This window comes from Alosa alosa, chromosome 23 (assembly GCF_017589495.1).
Source record: "Alosa alosa isolate M-15738 ecotype Scorff River chromosome 23, AALO_Geno_1.1, whole genome shotgun sequence".
NCBI lineage: Eukaryota > Metazoa > Chordata > Actinopteri > Clupeiformes > Clupeidae > Alosa > Alosa alosa.
Window position 1 is genome coordinate 24990752 of NC_063211.1, and position 20035 is coordinate 25010786.

Here is a 20035-nt window from a genome sequence, read left to right on the forward strand (position 1 = left end):
TTCTGAATTTGATACCAGCAACATGTTTCAAAAAAAGTTGGGACGGGGGTTACAAAATGCTGGAAAAGTTGTGTAATGATAAAGAAAACAAAAGGAGGTATGTTTCACAACTAATTAGGGTAACTGGCAACATGATTGGGTATGAAAAAGAGCATCCCAGAGAGGCAGGGTCTCTTAAAAGTAAAGATGTACAGTAGGGATATTCATGGAAATGAGTCATTTTAATGCTTCTTAACATGAAATTGTGAGGTATTTGGGGAGTTCATCGTCTACAGGACATAATATTATTAAAACATTCAGAGAATCTAGAGAAATCGTTGCAAACAAGGGAAAGAGCTAAAAAACAAATTGGATGGCCGTGGTCTTTTGGACCTTAGATGGCACTGCATCAACACCAGACCTGTTTCCAGACCTGTCATTGTATGGGCTCAGGAAAACTGCTCTAGCTGTTGGTTGCAGCAACTACGGCCAGATAGCACCATTTTATTTTTATTTTTCGTATTGACAGTACTTAATGACCTTGTGAAACAGAGATCTACTGTGTGTAAAAAACTGCCAGTTTTCTTTTTCCCAAAATGCAGAGCCAGCGAAGTGTTCATTGGCTTGAGTGATGAGAAAAGGCCAGCTGGTGTCTGGTCAGGGGCAGATGTGTGTCTTTATGAGGACAGAGGTGCCACTTCAACTCTGACCCAATGCTGAGGACACAACATGTTCCTAGAGCCTGCTGCCCGGGTGGCATGGAGAGGCTGAAAAGGTTTTGATAAAAAAAAAAAATAAAAGATTCACAGCACCATTTCCAAAAGTTAAGACTTTGTGTACAATGTGAATAAAAAAGGATGAAAAAGTTGCGACAGGGGCAACACACAGCTGTTAAAGTTGTGTAATGAAAGAAAACACAAGGAGGAACATTTCACAACTAATTATAAGTAACTGGCATCATGATTTTTTTGGTATAAAAAGAGCATCCCAAAGAGGCAGAATCTCTCAGATGTAAAGATGCAGAGGTATTCAGCACATTGTGAAAACCTGTGTGGGCTATTAATGCAACAATATAATAATTTCATCTAGTAGCCTATATATTATCACCAAATTATTCAGAGAATCCAGAGAAATCTTTGTAAACAAGGGACAGGGCTCTGTCTGATTTAGACTGTAGTGGCTTATTCAGTCAGAAGAGACAACAAGCATGTAGTGTTTCCAAGCTATCCTACACTTTATTGAACGCAGTACCATAAACCTACTGCTCTGAATTAAGTGACACATGAAAGCAGAACCAGATGTATTTACATGGATGTCAGAGGTTAACTCAGGAAGCATACAGCTGTATCCAAAAAAAAAAAAAAACAATTCAAGTATAGAGAGAACACCGTTTTGTTTCTTTTAAGCCGCAAATGGGCCTGCTGCTTTTCAATACAATCACCTCATCCTGTCCTTTGAAGGTAATCCTGCTTCTGCGTGTGTTGAGCATCATGGTTAGGGATGACCACCAGGAGCAGAGGAACGGGTGCCAATACTACAGCAAGCATACCTTGCATACACTTCTGATGAAATTGCAAGCGCACCCAGACACACTGACACGACCCAAAGGGCACCTCCATTTGAGACATGCAACCCTTTGACGCTAAAGCTCGACTTCTACAGCCATTACATCATTGTTCCTCAGCGACTATGAAGGTCCAGCTCGTGATGAGGCTTATGCACAGATTAAAACTACGGAGGGCCGTGATCTACGACTGTTTCAACATGCCCGCGGGGAGAGCTGATGGTGACACTATGCAGTTCCACAGTAACAGTACAGCGCCAGCACAACCACCAGCATCTCACCTAGACACCGCTGAGCACGGACATACAGTTTCACACACATATTGTACACACGAAACAAAAATCAGACGGAACGTGTGCTTGAGCGTGTGCAGTTGTGTGTGTGTGTGTGTGTTAAAGGCACTCCAAACTCGTGTGGTGCTGTGGCCGATGCAACCATAATACGGTATGTGGTGACGTGTTGGGATATCTACACTCTTTTCGCCCTGATTTGTCTTCATTTTTCTTTTCTCTCACTAAAAGGGGTCTGCTTGCTTAGAGCTCATGGGCAACGCATGCAGACTTGCACAAGAACAGACAGACAGACAGGCACGCACACACATACACAGGTGCAGACAGGCACACGCGCACACACACACACACACACACAAAATTCAGTTTGGTGAAATAGTTAAACGTGTAGGCTAATGTGTTTCAATGACCTGATGGGAGTGGACTGCAGGAAGACTGCTAAAGTGGTTTAAAAAAAAAACGAAAAAAAAAAAAAACACACATACAAATGAAGTAACACTCCACTTTCAGCACCCATTTTTGAGGATCCACCACCCAACCCTCTCTCCAACAGAGGCTGGAGGTCAGAATGTTTTCCGGTTACAGTCTTGTCTGGGGCAGAGGGGTGACAGGCATCAATTGCCAAGCATACAAAGGAGACTTTTGGAAAGTAGGTTTGAGGGTGATGCGGGGCCTTCGGCCACTAGATGGAAACATTGGGTCCTCTACGGCACTGTCCACTGTCAGTAGGCAATGAAAGCTGGTCTTACATCCAGCTTGCATTCTCAGAGTAAAATAAGCAGACATCAGTTTGTCAGTGTGAATGAAGCTATGATCACGTTCTTCACGTTAGCAGCGTCCAGTTGAACGTGTCATGCTTTTCACTATTCTGACAGTCAAATCCTCCATTGAGATCTGGGGAGAAGAGCAGCTTCCACACATCACAGATGTCCTTTTGTACAAATAAATAATGACAATAACAGCAATGACAACAATAACAAAAAATGACTGGATAAACAGCAGTAAAAACACATCATTGGGAGCTGGGAGAGTGTGTGTGTGTGTGTTGGAGGGGTAAGGATAGGGGGTGGGGTTGACATTATGATGGCTCTTCTATGTTCCTTGAGTTCTTTTTTTTTTTTTTGCTTGTTTTGATTTGAAAGAGGGCAACCCAGCTGTGGCTGTGGGACCACAGGTGTGGTCAGAGAGCGACGCAGGATTGGCCTGCTCATGGGGGTGGGCGGAGGGGCCCGGCTACTCAGGACGCAGGGTTGGAGGAAGAGGCAGCGTTGGTCTGGCCATGCTCACCACTGGAGTCTGAGAGGAACACACACACACAAACACAAACAAGACAGAAAACATGAGAAGAATGCTTTGCTGCAATTATATCTAAACATGAAATAGTGCCAAGTGAATTAGCTTTTTTTACACCTCAAGAATAGTTTTGGGTGGTCAGAAACAAGGGTTGGGAAATACACCACAAAACACTCTTGTCTACATTTGTACAGGAATGACATCCTCTATGGTTAATTTAATACTGCTCTAAGGTGTGTACTCTCCCGAGACCATGGAACTATTGGGGATCACAGTTCTCATGCTGGCTGGCCAAGCCCACCCAAAAGGAGCAGCAAGTGGCAAGCTTTCAAATCCTGATAAGAGCAATGAACAGAGGACATATCCTAACGCCTTTAAATGTTTCAAGTTGCTGTTTTTTCATGTGTCACCATAATGTTAGTATTTTAACATTTTTTACTTTTTAAAAATTAAGTTCCATTTTCTGCTGCATTTGGAGTTCTTACTCTGAGGTAGTAGCTAGCAAACACTGCCCAGGGTTAGCAGTCAGAACAGGTCACAGACTGACCTGCGTTGGTTGATCCAGCGGGGCTGGAGCCAGCAGGGGTGCGAGCGTGAGCAGGGATCAAGATGGACGCCAGAGATGGATTACCGGACAACTCTAGAACAACAACAACAAAAACAACAACATGAGACCATTAAAACAATTAAGACCACTCCTATTCCAACACCCCACCTGCCCTACATGGTGCCTGGTGGTCCAGTCTGAGCCGGAGCCCTACCCTGAGTGGTGAAGTTGAAGAGAGCCGGTCTGTCGCGGCCGTTGGGTAGCTTAGTGTTGGGCTCGCGCAGCTCGTCGAAGAAGGAGTGGGCGCACGCCTCCAGCGGGGAGTAGCGGGAGGACGGCGGGTACTCCAGGAGCCGCGAGCACAGAGCCATCGCCTCCGGAGAGGTGCGGGGCCGGAACACCTGAACACACACACACACACACACACACACACACGATGAAGTACACATTTATCTTCTGCAATGCACATGCACTGAAGCGTACACACACACATGCACTGAAGAAGCACACACACACACACACACACACATGCATATTTGCATACAGTAAATGCATATTGGAACAAATCAGATAACAAATAAACTTGCTTGAGACACTTTTTCAGGCTAAAATTATCAAATAAAAGAGAGTAGACTACATCATGCCAATCATCTTTTGTCATGCCACTTAAGGAGTGATTCATCTTTTATTCACATTAGCCTTTACTATACTGATAAAGTTCTCTGTAAAAATGGGCTGAATTTGCTCCACCTTTTGCCCATATAAATTGTTCAAACTTCATGTATTATTCCTCACAGACACTTGTTGTAGCCTATACAGTTGAACACAGTAGCCAACGTCTATTTTTTCACATGCAAAAACAGCAACATAAGGTTATCGGTCTAATATTGATAATGTTCACAATATTAGAAGAAAACATGCTGCTACATTGCTACACTAATTTGCTCGTTTTTTTTTTTTACTTGCTTTGAATATTTAAGTTTCAACTAGCCCACCTGTGACATCCCTAGACATTTTTCCTGGTCGGCCCACATCACTACTCCAGCTGACATTTCACACGCACCTGCGCTTGCACACACTTTCACTTTAGAATGCCGTGAATGACCGCGGACACAAGTTTCAAAATAGAAGCGATAGTTGTTTATTTTCTGAAGTGATGCATATTTTCCCCTTGGGATCTACAATATCATGTTACGGTATCCATTAATTCTACCAAAGGAAAAAATAAGACCTTGTGTATGAAATTCAAGACTTTTAAGGCCTTAATTTGAATATTAAATGTACACTTTTTCAATATTTTTAAGACCCCGCGGGTACCCTGTGTGTGTGTGTGTGTAAGTAAAAGTGGGGCCACCTGTGGTGTGTCTGCAGATATACCTTAGCCCAGGGGTGTGCTTTGATCTGGGGGAACTTGAACTCTGTGTAGTTGGGGTTCATCTCACGGATCTGCTCCCTACTGGGGGTGCCCAGAACCTAGAGAACACAGACGGACCTGAGTTTCCATATACAGGAATACACACATCACTTCATTACACTGACAAAGACACACACACACACAAAAATCTGAGTTACCTTGATGATCTCCACGAGCTGATCGACGCCACTGTCCCCGGGGAAGATGGGCTGCCCCAGCAGCAGCTCTGCCAGCACGCAGCCCGCTGACCACACGTCTGAGGAGGGACACAAACGAACCATCTTTAAAAAAACCATCTTTAAAAGCCATCTTTAAAAGAACCATCTTTAAAAGCCACTCTTTAAAAGAACCATCTTTAAAAGAACCATCTTTAAAAGAACCATCTTTAAAAAGCCACTCTTTAAAAAGAACCATCTTTAAAAAGAACCATCTTTAAAGAACCATCTTTAAAAGAACCATCTTTAAAAACCAACTTTAAAAAACCACTCACCATCTTTAAAGCCACCTCTTTAAAGAACCATCTTTAAAGAACCATCTTTAAAAAGAACCATCTTTAAAAGAACCATCTTTAAAAGAACCAACTTTAAAAAAATCTTTAAAAAGAACCATCTTTAAAAGCCACTCTTTAAAAGACCATCTTTAAAAGAACCAACTTTAAAAGAACCATCTTTAACCATCTTTAAAAGACCATCCACTCTTTAAAAGAACCATCTTTAAAAAGAACCATCTTTAAAAACAAATACTCTAAAAGCCATCTTTAAAGAACCATCTTTAAAGAACCAACTTTAAAAAGAACCAACTTTAAAAAAACCATCTTTAAAAAAGAACCATCTTTAAAAGAACCAACTTTAAAAAAGCCACTCTTTCTAAAAACCATCTTTAAAGAACCATCTTTAAAAGAACCATCTTTAAAAGCCCACTTTAAAAAGAACCATCTTTAAAAGAACCAACTTTAAAAAGAAACCATCTTTAAAAGAACCGCTCTTTAAAAGAATCATCTTTAAAAGAACTCTTTAAAAGAACCCTTTAAAAGAACCGCTTTAAAAAAGCCACTCTTTAAAGAACCATCTTTAAAAGCCACTCTTTAAAGAACCATCTTTAAAAGCCACTCTTTAAAGAACCATCTTTAAAAGCCACTCTTTAAAGAACCATCTTTAAAAGCCACTCTTTAAAAGAACCATCTTTAAAAGAACCATCTTTAAAAGAACCATCTTTAAAAGAACCATCTTTAAAAGCCACTCTTTAAAAGAACCAACTTTAAAAGCCACTCTTTAAAGAACCATCTTTAAAAGCCACTCTTTAAAAGAACCATCTTTAAAAGAACCAACTTTAAAAGAACCATCTTTAAAAGCCACTCTTTAAAAGAACCATCTTTAAAAGAACCATCTTTAAAAGCCACTCTTTAAAGAACCATCTTTAAAAGCCACTCTTTAAAGAACCATCTTTAAAAGCTAATGTATATGAGAAATCCCATAGAGATGCTAACGGGTTAGTACACCCATACACATAGATATTTAGAGCTAACCTTTAAAGTCAATTTACAAAAGGATTACAGGAGAAGAGTTCTTGGATTACAACTGACATATAATACCATGTAGGAAAAATGGGACTGGTCTCATCAATGCCATGTGAACAGAAGTAGCTGCATAAATCCCAAGTAGGCTACGCCTTGATCTCGCTAAGGACAAGGTGGACCCACTAGCGATCATGTGACACTTGCTCTGCTGCAACGTGGGCTTCTCTTGCATACACCTCCTGGATTTGGTGAATGAATGGGCTCTAATGGATTTTGAGTGTTTTTCCCATAAGTAATTTAAATACTGGAGCAATGTAAATTTGCACATCGCTAAAACAACAATCACGAGACATCGCGACGATATATATCGCCCACCCCTAAAAATCATCTTTAAAAGCCACTCTTTAGCGCTTTGGTTAGGAACGTTTGCTGCTGTTCTCATTTAGCCAGTTTCCCACACAAGCCTAGTTCTTGACTAACAGCTTTTATTCAAGATTTCTTTTAGTCAAGGACTAGGCTTAGTCCATGTCCATTATGTGTGTGTAATGATACCAATGGCCAACTATACTGACTGTAGACTGATAATCCTTATTTGCTTAACATCATTATCATTCATTTACACAAATGCAAATCAGTAATGTCTATTTACAGTTGTGCTCATCCATCCTAAAGTTGACTAAAAAGAGGAATACAAAAATAATATTTTGGAAAGTGATCTTAATGCCTTAATAAAATAAAATAAAAAAGATTAATTCATTAATAATTTAAAAAATGAGGACAAATCCAACCTTTAAGGACGCCGATTTTCTTTGTGAATGAATAATGTATCATAAATAAATAAATGTTCTTCCTTAAAGGAGAATTCCGGTGTGATATTGACCTAAAGTGTATTGAAACATGATACCGAGTGTGAGCATTATGTCTCATAGCCCATCTCGGCTTGTCCCTGCACTCCAAAATCTGGAAGCTAGTTAGCGATGCTACCAACAGCTTTTTTCAATAGTGGTGCTTCATCGGGCTAGCCATGCAAATAAATCACCGTTTACACCCATTTCAGTGGAAATGCATGGATTCCAGTTTCTTCCAGTAGCAGCAACTGGAATCCATGCATTTCCACTGAATTATTTTGGAATCTGATGCCTTATCATACCTGTTCATTCTTACTGTAAATTTCGAACTTATCGTGACTAAATTCAAGATGGCTGCAAACGCTAAACTTTGTGAAGATACTGTCTGTATAAATCACCGCCTTGTAAGTAAACTACCAGTGCTTTTCAAAGTTCTCAATGTCTCGCTTTAAATGTCAGGGCCCCTCGAAGTCTACCAATGAAGTGTGGAGATACATTGAGAGACAGTAAATTGGTGTAAAACAGTGATTTATTTGCATGGATAGCCCGATGCGAGCAGCACCACTATTGAAAAAAGCTGTTGGTAGCATCGGCTAACTATGTAAAGATTTTGGAGTGCAGGGGACAAGCGAGATGGGCTATGAGACATAAATCACACTTTCGGTATCACGTTCACACTTTCGGTCAATGCACTTTAGGTCAATATCACACCGGAATTCTCCTTTAAAATACAGGGGGCATAAGTATATACACCCCTATGTTAAATTCCCATAGAGGGAGACAGATTTTTATTTTTAAAGACCAGTTATTTCATGGATCCAGGATACTATGCATCCTGATAAAGTAAAAATGGGCACAATTGTATCTATGTAGTCATTCTGAAGAATATTAGCACTGTGAACCAATGTTGATTGTGTAGTGTGTGTGGAATGTGAATAGTGTACTAATAATGTTGGTGTAGCTATGTTGATTTTACAGTGAGTGTGTGTGACTAGCTTAGCTATGCTGGATGTGTAGTCAGTGTGTGTGTGTGACTACTAGCTTACCTATGCTGGATGTGTAGTCAGTGGGTGTGTGTGACTACTAGCTTACCTATGCTGGATGCGTAGTCAGTGGGTGTGTGTGACTAGCTCAGCTTACTATGCTGGATGCGTAGTCAGTGGGTGTGTGTGACTAGCTCACCTATGCTGGATGTGTAGTCGGTGGGTGTGTGACTACTAGCTCACCTATGCTGGATGCGTAGTCAGTGGGTGTGTGTGACTACTAGCTCACCTATGCTGATGTGTACTACTCAAACTCACCTATGCTGAATCTGTAGTCCGGTAGGTGTGTGTGACTAGCTCACCTATGCAGATGTGTAGTCGGTGGGTGTGTGACCACTAGCCACCTATGCTGGATGTGTAGTCAGTGCGTGTGTGATTGACTAGCTCACCTATGCTGGATATTATTCAGTGGGTGTGTGTGCGGACTACTAGCTCCTCCATGCTGGATCGGGGTCAGTGGGTTGTGGGACTAGCTCACCCATGCTGGATGTGTAGTCGGATTAGAGTGTGGGACTACTAGCTCACCCATGCTATGCTGGAGCCCACCCATGTGGTGTAGTCAGTGGGTGTGTGACTACTAGCTCACCTATGCTGGATCGTCAGTCAGTGGGTGTGTGACTACTAGCCTCACCTATGCTGGATGTGTGTAGGTGGGTGTGTGACTACTAGCTCACCTATGCCGTAGTCAGTGGGCTGGACTAGCTCACCTATGCTGGATGTGTAGTCAGTGGGTGTGTGTGACTACTAGCTTACCTATGCTGGATGTGTAGTCAGTGGGTGTGTGTGACTACTAGCTCACCTATGCTGGATGTGTAGTCAGTGGGTGTGTGTGACTACTAGCTCACCTATGCTGGATGTGTAGTCAGTGGGTGTGTGTGACTACTCACCCATGCTCGATCATGTCGGTGGGTTTATTGACTACTGGACCTGTAGTCGGTGGGTTTGTGTGCTAGCTCACCTATGCTGGATGTGTAGTCGGTGGGTTGACTACTATGCTTGAAGTCAGTGGGTGTGTGACTACTAGCTCACCTATGCTGGATGCGTAGTCAGTGGGTGTGTGTGACTACTAGCTCACCTATGCTGGATGCGTAGTCAGTGGGTGTGTGTGACTGCCCCAGATCACAGTGGGTGTGTGTGAGCTAGCTCACCTATGCTGGATGTGTAGTCGGTGGGTGTGTGTGACTACTAGCTCACCTATGCTCGATGCGTAGTCAGTGGGTGTGTGTGACTACTACTCACCTATGCTGGATGTGTAGTCGGTGGGTTTGTGTGACTAGCTCACCTATGCTGGATGTGTAGTCAGTGGGTGTGTGTGACTACTAGCTCACCTATGCTGGATGTGTAGTCGGTGGCTCCGAAGATGAGCTCCTAGCCTCACCTATGCTGGAGCGTGAGTCAGACTCTATGCTGGATGTGTAGTGGGGGGGCAGTGACTATGAGTTGTGGAGCAGATGCACCACCAGCTGCTTGGCACTGCAGGAGACCAGTTACACCATCATCATCATCATCATCATCATCATCATCATCACACACCACAATCACACCATGGAGCTTTAGCAGCAACATAGTCATGCTAATTCCCCACAGCTCATCAACACACACGATCAACACCATCATCACCCCCATCTCCAGCACCAGGCACCAGCCCTCGGGTGCCAAGGCTAATAGAGGCCCAATCATCAGAAGCAGCGTCAACAGCTGACAATCTAATGAAGCTGGGAGTGAGAGCAGACTGGGCTCCTGCTGGGAGGGACAGAACAGTGGGAGACATCACAGAGCCGGCGTTCAGAACATCCAGTACATGGTGCACTCAGGGCTTAAAGCACGGAAACTAATTGTGTGCCTGAAATCACACAATTTCAGAGACTTTCAAAGCCATGTATTTATGACATATTTATGATGCCTGAATTCAGGCACAGTGCCTGAGAAATCACGCCCTGTGCACTATATAGGGACTACATAGAGGAGAGAGGAGAACCAGACAATGTGTATGGAGCATACACTCACTCAGTACATAGTGCACTACATGGTAAAAAAACACTTTATGGTTATTCACTAAATGGCGCACTACATAGTGAAAAACCACATTATAGTTATTCACTAGTCAGTGCACTATGCAGAGAATGAGAGGAGGTTCTGAACACAAGGAGACTGTGATGGAGGTAGAGAGGGAGAAAGACAGGGAGAAAGACAGACAGAAAGACAGACAGACAGACAGACAGACTGACCTCCCAAAGTCACAGAGCTTGAGGACAGCAGTCTCAGGGTCCAGCAACAGGTTCTGGGGTTTGATGTCCCGGTGGCAGATGCCATACGAGTGGATGTAGGCCAGACTGCGGAACAGCTGGTACATGTAGAGCTACAGAGAGAAGAGCATGACAGTTTTATTGGTTTGTTTGGTCTAGTCCATTTCAAAGGATGGAGGCGACATATTTAGGAGGTGCTTTTAACCCGCTTTTACCAGCGCTTTTAACACGCAACGGCGGGTTTCGGATTCAGACCTGGGCAGACCGACTGCCCGGGAGCAAACCTACCGCTGCTCCTTACACAACATTTGGCGTCTGAATGTGTCCTGTACAGTTAAAGCCCCATTTACATATACTGAAACTAGCGACAAAAGACCATGTAATGTCCATGTAATTAAGCGATTACAGGCTAAATAACCACTGCCGACTTTTGAGACGAAAAGATATGGGCGAATCGCTGTATATGTGAATGGGACGGGACGTTAGGTATTGTGTTGAAGTGAACCAGTGACCCTCTCAGAGATGCTTTCAAAAGACCATACATGTTGTTAAAAAGGAGAGAAGAGGAGATGAGAAGATCAGAAGGGAGAGGAGATTGACGTACCTTGACGTAGATCATGGGGAGCATCTGTTTGGCTCGACTGTAGTGTCGGGCGACGCGGTACACTGTTTCTGGAACATAGTCCAGCACCAGGTTCAGATACACCTCGTCCTTCTACAGAGATGGAGAGAGAAAAAAGAGAAAAAAGAGAGAGAGAAGACCATGAGATGAGGTTAAAAGTTGAGTTGAGATGTTTTGACAAGAGCTGACAGATCTTAATGTGCAGAAGACCAAAACTATAAGAACACACAGACTCAGGTTATTTTGTTTCCACGGCCTCTCGGACGCACACATGCACGTCACTTCTCACAACAGAAAAAACACTCTAACATGAACAAATGACAAAAAAAACGCTATAAAAAAATCTGACCCTCTGACACAGAAGCCAGACAAATACTTTTGTGTGTGTGTGTGTCAGTGGGTTTGTATGAGCTTCCTCTGGTAACACATCGCCTCACTCCCTGTTCAGACGCTGACTCACTCTCCTGCCTCACAACAGCAGCTCCAGCCCACGCATCCCATTGGCTGTCAGGCCGCGGCGGGCCAGCTGATTGGCTCGCCAACGCCTGATGGTAGCAGCGCAGTTATGGGAGCTGCAGGTACCCATTTTCAACAGGCCACACTAAAGCACAGAATATGTGTGTGTGTGTGTGTTTGCACATGTATTTAAGTTAGTGTGTGTGTGTGTCTGAGCGTGATGGGTGTGTTTGAATATGTTCTGTTCCTTCTGAGGATCACACCAGGACAGTGACGCACTTAAAGTAAGGCCGTTAGCACTCAACCTCCCACAGAAGCAACAGGCAGAGAGTGTGATCATTTTCATTTCTCCTTCGCGCTCTCCACCTCTCTCCCTTTCCTCCATCCTCCCCTCTCTCCCTCCATTATGTGCTGACTCACTCGACCTCTCGTTTAAAATAGGGGGGCCGGAGGTCTGATTATAAATAGGTGTTCTGGAAGATTGTCCGTTTCCATGACAGGGAGTGTGCCATTCAGACTACACAGCTGTGATCAGCGGCATGATTGACAGCTGTCTCAGAGGATGCTGCTCCCATGGGGGCAACTCCCCTCAGGCTCATGGATGTCAATCCATCACTGCTACTAGGCAGGAGCTTCCCAGGCAACATGTCAGGTGTGTGTTCATTCAATCTGTTATCTGAGCTTTAGCAGCTAACGAGTTCTAGACATATGAACACACACAAACAGAGCTGCCTCAAACATCTGAATGGGTTGCGCAGGGCAGGAGAGCGGAAGGAAAAGGGATCAGCAGAGAAGAGGAGAGAATAAGGGCAGATAAGAAGGGAAGAGAAGGGGGGAAAGTGACAAAAAGAGGTGAACGAGTGGGACGAATATGGGGGAGCAAAGAAGGGAAGAGAAGCCAAAAAAGGAAAGATGGCAGGATATTAAGGAAAGGAAAGGAAAGAAGGAGAGCACAGAGGGCGGTGCCAAAGTGACATTTAAAGGAGAATGAGGAGAAGGAGCATGGGGACAAAAGGAGAGGAGAAGAGAAGAGAAGAGCAGAGAAGAAGAGCAGAGAAGAAGAGAAGAGAAGAGCAGAGAAGAAGAGAAGAGAAGAGCAGAGAAGAAGAGAAGAGAAGAGCAGAGAAGAAGAGAAGAGAAGAAGAGAAGAGAAGAAGAGCAGAGAAGAAGAGAAGAGAAGAAGAGAAGAAGAAGAGCAGAGAAGACAGAGAAGAAGAGCAGAGAAGGAGAAGAGAGCAGAAGAGCAAAAGGAGAGGAGAAGAGAAGAGAAGACAGAGAAGAAAAGGAGGAGAGAAGAGAAGAGCAGAGAAGAAGAGCAAAAAGGAGAGGAGAAGAGAAGAGAAGAGAAGAGAAGAGAAGAGAAGAAGAAGAGAAGAGAAGAGCAGAGAAGAAGAGAAGAGAAGAAGAGCAGAGAAGAAGAGAAGAGAAGAAGAGAAGAGAAGAAGCAGAGAAGAAGAGCAGAGAAGAAGAGAAGAGAAGAAGAGAAGAAGAGCAGAGAAGAGAAGAGCAGAGAAGAAGAGAAGAGAAGAAGAGCAGAGAAGAAGAGAAGAGAGCGCAGAATAAGGAAGGATGAGGAGATGGCAGGATATGACGCGAGGGAAAAAAGAAGAGAGGGGCATGCTGCAGCTCACCTTGTCTCCATTGGAGTAGAAGTAGTAACGCAGGCGCACGATGTTGCAGTGGTCCAGCTTCCGCATGATCTGCAGCTCACGGTTCTGACATTGGGACAGACACAGACAGGAGGACACAGGGGCATGACTCACAATTCAACTCAGTGCTCTAAACAATGGCTGCTGTCTAGGGTATAGGGCCCTAATTTGGATGATGGGCAAAGTGCTAAATCTAAAGTCTAACTCTAGCTAATATAATAACGCGGCTAAATCAAGTTGCAAATTTAACACCGTGGGCAAGACCCACAAACATTGAGAAGTCAGCTCAAGGCTCCCACATGCCACACAAACACAATAGCTATATAGTTCATGCATGTGAACTTTGGTTGTTGACACACTTTGCCCACCATCTAAATTAGGGTCCATAGTCTGCGTCACCAGGAGAAGATCTACATCAACAGTGTGATGGAGAGGAAGTATGTATTAAGTATTAAGTATATATACTCTTTTGATCCTGTGAGGGAAATTTGGTCTCTGCATTTATCCCAATCCGTGAATTAGTGAACAAATTAACAATTTGACAAATAGAAACAAAATGCTGGACAGAGCAGCGTGATTCGCCAGCGTTCCCGTACACAGATGTACATGTAGACATTAACACAGAAAACAAAAGAATTAACAAATATAAAAAAATAAATAAATTAAAATCTGTAAGTGAAACTCAATCAGTTTATTGCTTAGGCCTAATGTTGCATTGAACAGCAGCATGGTGAACAGTCCAAAACCACAAGTAACATTCAGCTGTAGCACGGTGCTCTTGAACAGTCCAACCTCCGGAATAACAGGATAGCGGTCAGCGACTTCTCTGGGATACAATCACAAGCAGACTCTGGAAAGCTAGCCCACAGACCAGCAAGCCCAGTCCTCTGAACGGAGGGAGCGGAGTGGAACTTGGAGGGCTGCCCGCTGAACTCCGCGAGGAGATTCACAGGAAGTGGCATCAATAACTGCTTTCAGACATAGGTGCAAGTCCGCATGTTCTGCAGACATCAAGCAGTTGGGCCGTAGATCTAAATAATCTAACCGGCCATTTGGAACTCCGAAGCCAGCTCTTACACTACTACCCTCCTAGTATTTCCGACAGACATTAAGTAAATGAGCTCATGTCTAAACGAATCGAAGAACATGCGGAGATTCTGTTCATGTGCATATTCAACCAAGTTCAACCTGTTCAACCATGCAGAGATTCTGTTCATGTGCGTTGGTGTCGTTCACACATATGGCCGCATAATGTTCGTATGCAAGCATCATATTTGAATCACCCGAAGGGACAGACATCCGTTTGACAAAGATCCGCATAGTGCAGAGGACATGTCTGAAAGCAGCTTATTACATGTGCCCACATTCACACTCAGTCATGATGATTCACCAGAGCCTACTGGCCTGAGGCAGATCTGTCAAAAATGCAGCAACTTCTGATGAATTATGGCTACCGTCTTCCAGTTCTGTGTGTGTGGCTGTGTCTCTGTGTGTGTGTATGCAAGATGCCACCATACATAAAGTAGGAGAAATTCTCAAAGCCTGTGTGAATTTATATATTACTCTTCTCAATCTAACAGTGCTCTGTTTGGAGTGCATAAGTGCATGCTCAAACCTCTTCTCTGCACCCTCAGACTGAGCCAGGTGTGTGGCATGTCAAGTGTATGAAGAGTCTGTGCCCCAGCATGTGAAAGGGGAGGGATGGGCAGTTGGCCATTAAAAGAATCATGCAACATACAGTATCTGATATGGAACCATACCAGATGGTCACTCCTTGACAATACAGGGAGAGGGAAAAATAACACAGAGATTCTGTTCATGTGCATATTCAAACAAGTTCAACCTGTTCAACCATGCAGAGATTCTGTTCATGTTGATTGTCGCTCACACAATACAAGTTCATAATGTTCAACCATGCAAGCATCATATTTGAATCATTCAAGGGACAGACATCCGTTTGACAAAGATCCGATGATAGTGCAGAGGACATGTCTGAAAGCAGCTTATTACATGTGCCCACATTCACACTCAGTCATGATGATTCACCAGAGCCTACTGGCCTGAGGCAGATCTGTCAAAAATGCAGCAACTTCTGATGAATTATGGCTACCGTCTTCCAGTTCTGTGTGTGTGGCTGTGTCTCTGTGTGTGTGTATGCAAGATGCCACCATACATAAAGTAGGAGAAATTCTCAAAGCCTGTGTGAATTTATATATTACTCTTCTCAATCTAACAGTGCTCTGTTTGGAGTGCATAAGTGCATGCTCAAACCTCTTCTCTGCACCCTCAGACTGAGCCAGGTGTGTGGCATGTCAAGTGTATGAAGAGTCTGTGCCCCAGCATGTGAAAGGGGAGGGATGGGCAGTTGGCCATTAAAAGAATCATGCAACATACAGTATCTGATATGGAACCATACCAGATGGTCACTCCTTGACAATACAGGGAGAGGAAAAAATAACACACACACACACACAAACAAACACACTAACACACACAAACAAACACACACCTTGAATCGCTTGTCCTGCAAGACCTTCTTGATGGCCACCATCTCTCCGGAGTCGCACAGCTTGGCCTGGTACACCACGCCAAAGGAGCCATTGCCGATCACCTTGATGTCTGTGTAGCTGACCTCCTGAGGCCTGTCCGGAACCTGGCCCAGAGTAGCCACTACTGTGGTCACTTTACTGCCATCCTTATCTCCTGAGAGAGAAATGGAAAGGGGGGGGGTATATTATCTGAGGTCATCAACAACATTATAGTATTCTCTGGCTTCAGCTGGCAGAGAGGCAGACTTCATCAAGTATGATCAAAGGCTTCCCTCACTTCGAACGCATGAGTCAAACCAGTGATACACACGTAAGCAATAATCGACCTCACACAATTAAAATGCCATAAGCAGGAGTCACGGCATTCCTTTAAACTTACAAGCACACAAAGGCATACTCAGGCAGGCCCACAAAGACACACAGTTGGTCTGATGTATGTAGGAAGAGTGACGTCATGTCTATGGAATTTCCTCAGAGGACCTGGCCGCACTCGCTACAGGTACAGCAGTCCCTCTTCCACATGACCATACAAGGGGCATCAACACACACAAACACACATCAAGACTCAATGGAAAATGCTTTCCAGTTTTCATTCATTAGGTCATGCTCTCCATCTTGCTTGCCTCTCTCTCTCTCTCTCTCCTCATTGTTCTCTTTCATTCACTGTCTACTCAGCAAAGGGAGATGATGAGTCACTCCACAGAATTCTCTCTCTCTCTCGGGCTCTCTCTCTGGCCATAACCATCAGCCGACCTCACTGATACTGATACAGTTTCCTGATTGTGGTCACGTACAACCACTGATACAAGATCAGAGCAAGACAGAAAGCACCACAGTGGGACAGCACGGGGCCCATGCAACAGGAACACTGACATCATAGCTCCACTGCCTGCTGTTCCATAATGGGCTTTGGAAGGGTGGGAGTATGTCAGTAGGACCTAAGGGTGTGTATGTGTGTGTGTATGTGTGTGTGTCGGGGCTTATAGCGATGGGGTGTGAAGCAGGACATGAGAAATGGCCTGGAACAGTAGTAGAGAGAAAGAAGGAAGGAAAGCCAGCATGAAGCTTCAATGAGTCTTCTTTCTTTCTTTCTTTCTCACACACACACACACACACACAGAGAGAGAGAGAAAGAGAGAGAACCCAGAAGCTAAGGAGTTCTGCATACACCTTTCGAGATCTTGACCACACCCATCATTTAAAAGGCAAGGGTGTCACTGGGGCAAGCCTTTTCCTATCATGACAGCCCAGTGAGTCAGCTGAAGACTGCTCTAGATGTCACTTAGAGAGTGGAAGATTACAATCCTTACAAACGCACAATGACTCTGGGATCTCTTGTATATTGAGGGATTACACTGGGCAGACTGATTGGATGTTAGTCCTGAGTTCTAGTTCCTCTATGTGTCTGTAGTGCAAGTCCATCACTTTAGAATGTGATGTGGGGAAAACCCAATGACCAGTCCCTCCCACGCCTTATGCTGACAGAGTGAGTGCTAGTGTTCGATCCTAGAGCTTCCACAGACATCTTCAGCATCCATGGCGAAGCTGGTTTACCCTTGTCTCAATTTGGACATCAATAAGCTGAACTCATGCAACCTGAAAGCCTGACTCTTGACATTAAGCCTCTTGTTCGATCTAACACTGGCAGAACGCAGAAGCTGACAATGACAGACTGCGTTCGACATCACCACAATTAAATTTCATGACAATTTTGACAAATTATCCAAACCAAATCAATCTATTGCCCCTATATTAGAGGACAAGCTAGAATTATTGTCAGATAAAACTCGTGTATGCAAACTGTCACAGAAATATGCAAAAAGACACAGAAATATAGTAATCAGATAAATCCATGGTTACATTCAAGACATATAAATGTAAGTGTACTTACGACTGACTTTCATGCTACCGAAGGCTGAGGGCTGCGGCACTTGCTTGCAGCTCTCCGCGAAGGAAGTGGTTCTGGGTCGCCCTGACATGCTCCAACCCCGCAGCTCCTCCGGGACTGCTTGGGTACTCGAGATTTAAGTAACGTTCAGTAAAAAAAGACGGCGATGTCCTGTCCAGTAATGTTTGAGGGGTGTTGTAACCCTAATGACAAGCCACTATCTCAAGGCCAATTATTGTTTTCTCTAACAGAAACGTTAGCTAGCATTGAGTTACCGTTTCAACTACGGTAGCTGCTAACGGTGCCAATATCAGTTTTCTAAAAGGACAAATTAGACAGACAGCGACAGCAACTACAAGCTACACAAACAGCATTCTCCAAAACGACTGTTTGTTTAAAAAACGATTAGGCAGTATGGCAGGGACACATTACAGAGTAAGTTGTCACAAACGAGACCTTTCACATTGAGCTAGATATCGCTAGCTAGCCTGCAACCCGCGTTACCTAGACTCGCTAGCTAGGTTGTTAGCTGTAGTTGATTACAGTAAGATAACGTTACTGGATTTGACGTTACTTTAAAATCAAGAGGTCGACAATTATTGTGACACTACCTAAAACCTGTTGTTATCGTTAAAAATCTAACATGAGTTGTACGATAGCTTGTGAAGCTGAGGGGTATAACGTCGGCTAAAATCTTAGCTAACGTTAACGTTACTGGCACTCGGTAACTGCTAACGCTGCATTAGCCATAGTTAACGGCTAACACTCGTCTGTTCAGTCCAACATTCACATCAAATAAAAACGTATAAATACACGTTCAACGATTAATCGTCCAGGTGTCCGGATTGTCCTGTTCCGATACACGCGACAGGACACAGATTATCTTCCCAAGTTTGATGGAGGATCCAGTGGATGCTATCCTATCACTCAGACAGACTTCGTTCAGCTCCACGAAAGTGAGATTCTTGACTCCTTCCCCTGTCGCCTGCTCGATACCATAGAAAGACCGGCAGGGTCGTGACGTCACATGTCCCGGTGAGAATGAAGAAGACAGTGGTGGGGCAAACCTACCTCACGAAACAGTCAATGGGAGTAGGCCTACGTGAATTACGTACGACAATCAGTCACACATAATTTCCTACCAGCGCTACCATTGCTATCAACATGAATGCGGCTTCATTAGAGTAAATAGTTAAAGTAAAAACAAATAGTATTTTTTTTTTGTTGCTATAATTCTGTACTAGGCTAAATGTCCCCAATGTTCCACAAGATGTTGGACAGCTGTCCACCCTGAGACCCATTTTGTCTCATATCATGCAGGTCAGAAGTAGGCTAGACTAGGGCTACACATAATGGCTTGAGCCTTTCTAACCACGCAGTTGCACTAAAAGATTATAAATTGGCACAGTTTATAAACAGTAGTACATTACTGGGCTGGCAGCTCAGGGATGAGTGGGGTCATAGGTCATGACCCTGATGTGAAGCACACCACCAGAGCCCGTCTACTGACACCACCAATGGGTTAACACGGAAACTGAACTCCTGCAGGTGCACCAGGTGATTCCTCAGGGGAGTGTCGTAGTGGGTTGTTATGGAGACAGAGGGACAGAAGGTAGTGCAGCCTATGGGAGAATTAAGGCTATTGTTTTATTTTATTTTTTTTAAACATCTTAAAAAGTGGCAAATGGTTGCAAAATGTTGCTCATGTCAATCTCTGTGTGTCTAGGCATACCTACTGTACGTATGGGCAGCTATTGTAGAGTAGGTGATTATATCACTGTCTGTGGCTTAAGTGTAGCCTATGTCACGCATGTGTTAGATGTGTCTTTAGTCACAGGTGTGTGCAAATGTGTTCTATGGTGCTGGAAGAGAGTGTGCTGTCACAATGAACCAACCTGTCTGTGTGTTGATGTAAGGCAAACACACACACACACACACTCACAATCACACGTGCAGGGTGTGGTGGAGCCACAGTGACGTCATCACCTGACAACCGGTTGTTGTGAATCCTTTCGCTTCGGATAAAGCACCAACCAGTCAACTTTAATTCTAACACACGCACACACACTAATACAACAAACTGAGCACTCAAAAAACTATTTTATGTATTTTTTGTTACTGACTTAAACAA

At 43.9% G+C, this 20035-nt stretch overlaps 1 protein-coding gene across 1 annotated transcript; it reads right to left on the reverse strand.

Annotated features, from left to right (window-relative positions):
* Positions 1 to 1189: 1189 nt before the first annotated feature.
* Positions 1190 to 18947, reverse strand: LOC125288543 (glycogen synthase kinase-3 beta-like). The gene is made up of 12 exons (XM_048234996.1): positions 17908 to 18947; positions 15977 to 16170; positions 13450 to 13533; positions 11345 to 11455; positions 10723 to 10853; positions 10228 to 10234; positions 9823 to 9862; positions 5246 to 5343; positions 5051 to 5146; positions 3888 to 4074; positions 3674 to 3766; positions 1190 to 3129 (listed from the first exon to the last, which is right to left on the reverse strand). The coding sequence occupies exons 1-12, from the start codon at positions 17993 to 17995 to the stop codon at positions 3071 to 3073; spliced, it is 1188 nt and encodes a 395-aa protein (XP_048090953.1). The 5' UTR covers positions 17996 to 18947; the 3' UTR covers positions 1190 to 3070.
* Between the last annotated feature and the right edge of the window lie 1088 nt (positions 18948 to 20035).

What these genes read in the sequence shown, in the direction of transcription:
- LOC125288543 (XM_048234996.1), bottom strand. Translation starts at nt 17,995, where the DNA reads ATGTCAGGGCGACCCAGAACCACTTCCTTCGCGGAGAGCTGCAAGCAA. An exon ending in TGCAGGACAAGCGATTCAAG is followed by an intron (nt 13,534 to 15,976) that starts GTGTGTGTTTGT and finishes TCCCAATGTCAG; the next exon opens with AACCGTGAGCTGCAGATCAT. An exon ending in TCTACTCCAATGGAGACAAG is followed by an intron (nt 11,456 to 13,449) that starts GTGAGCTGCAGC and finishes CCATCTCTGTAG; the next exon opens with AAGGACGAGGTGTATCTGAA.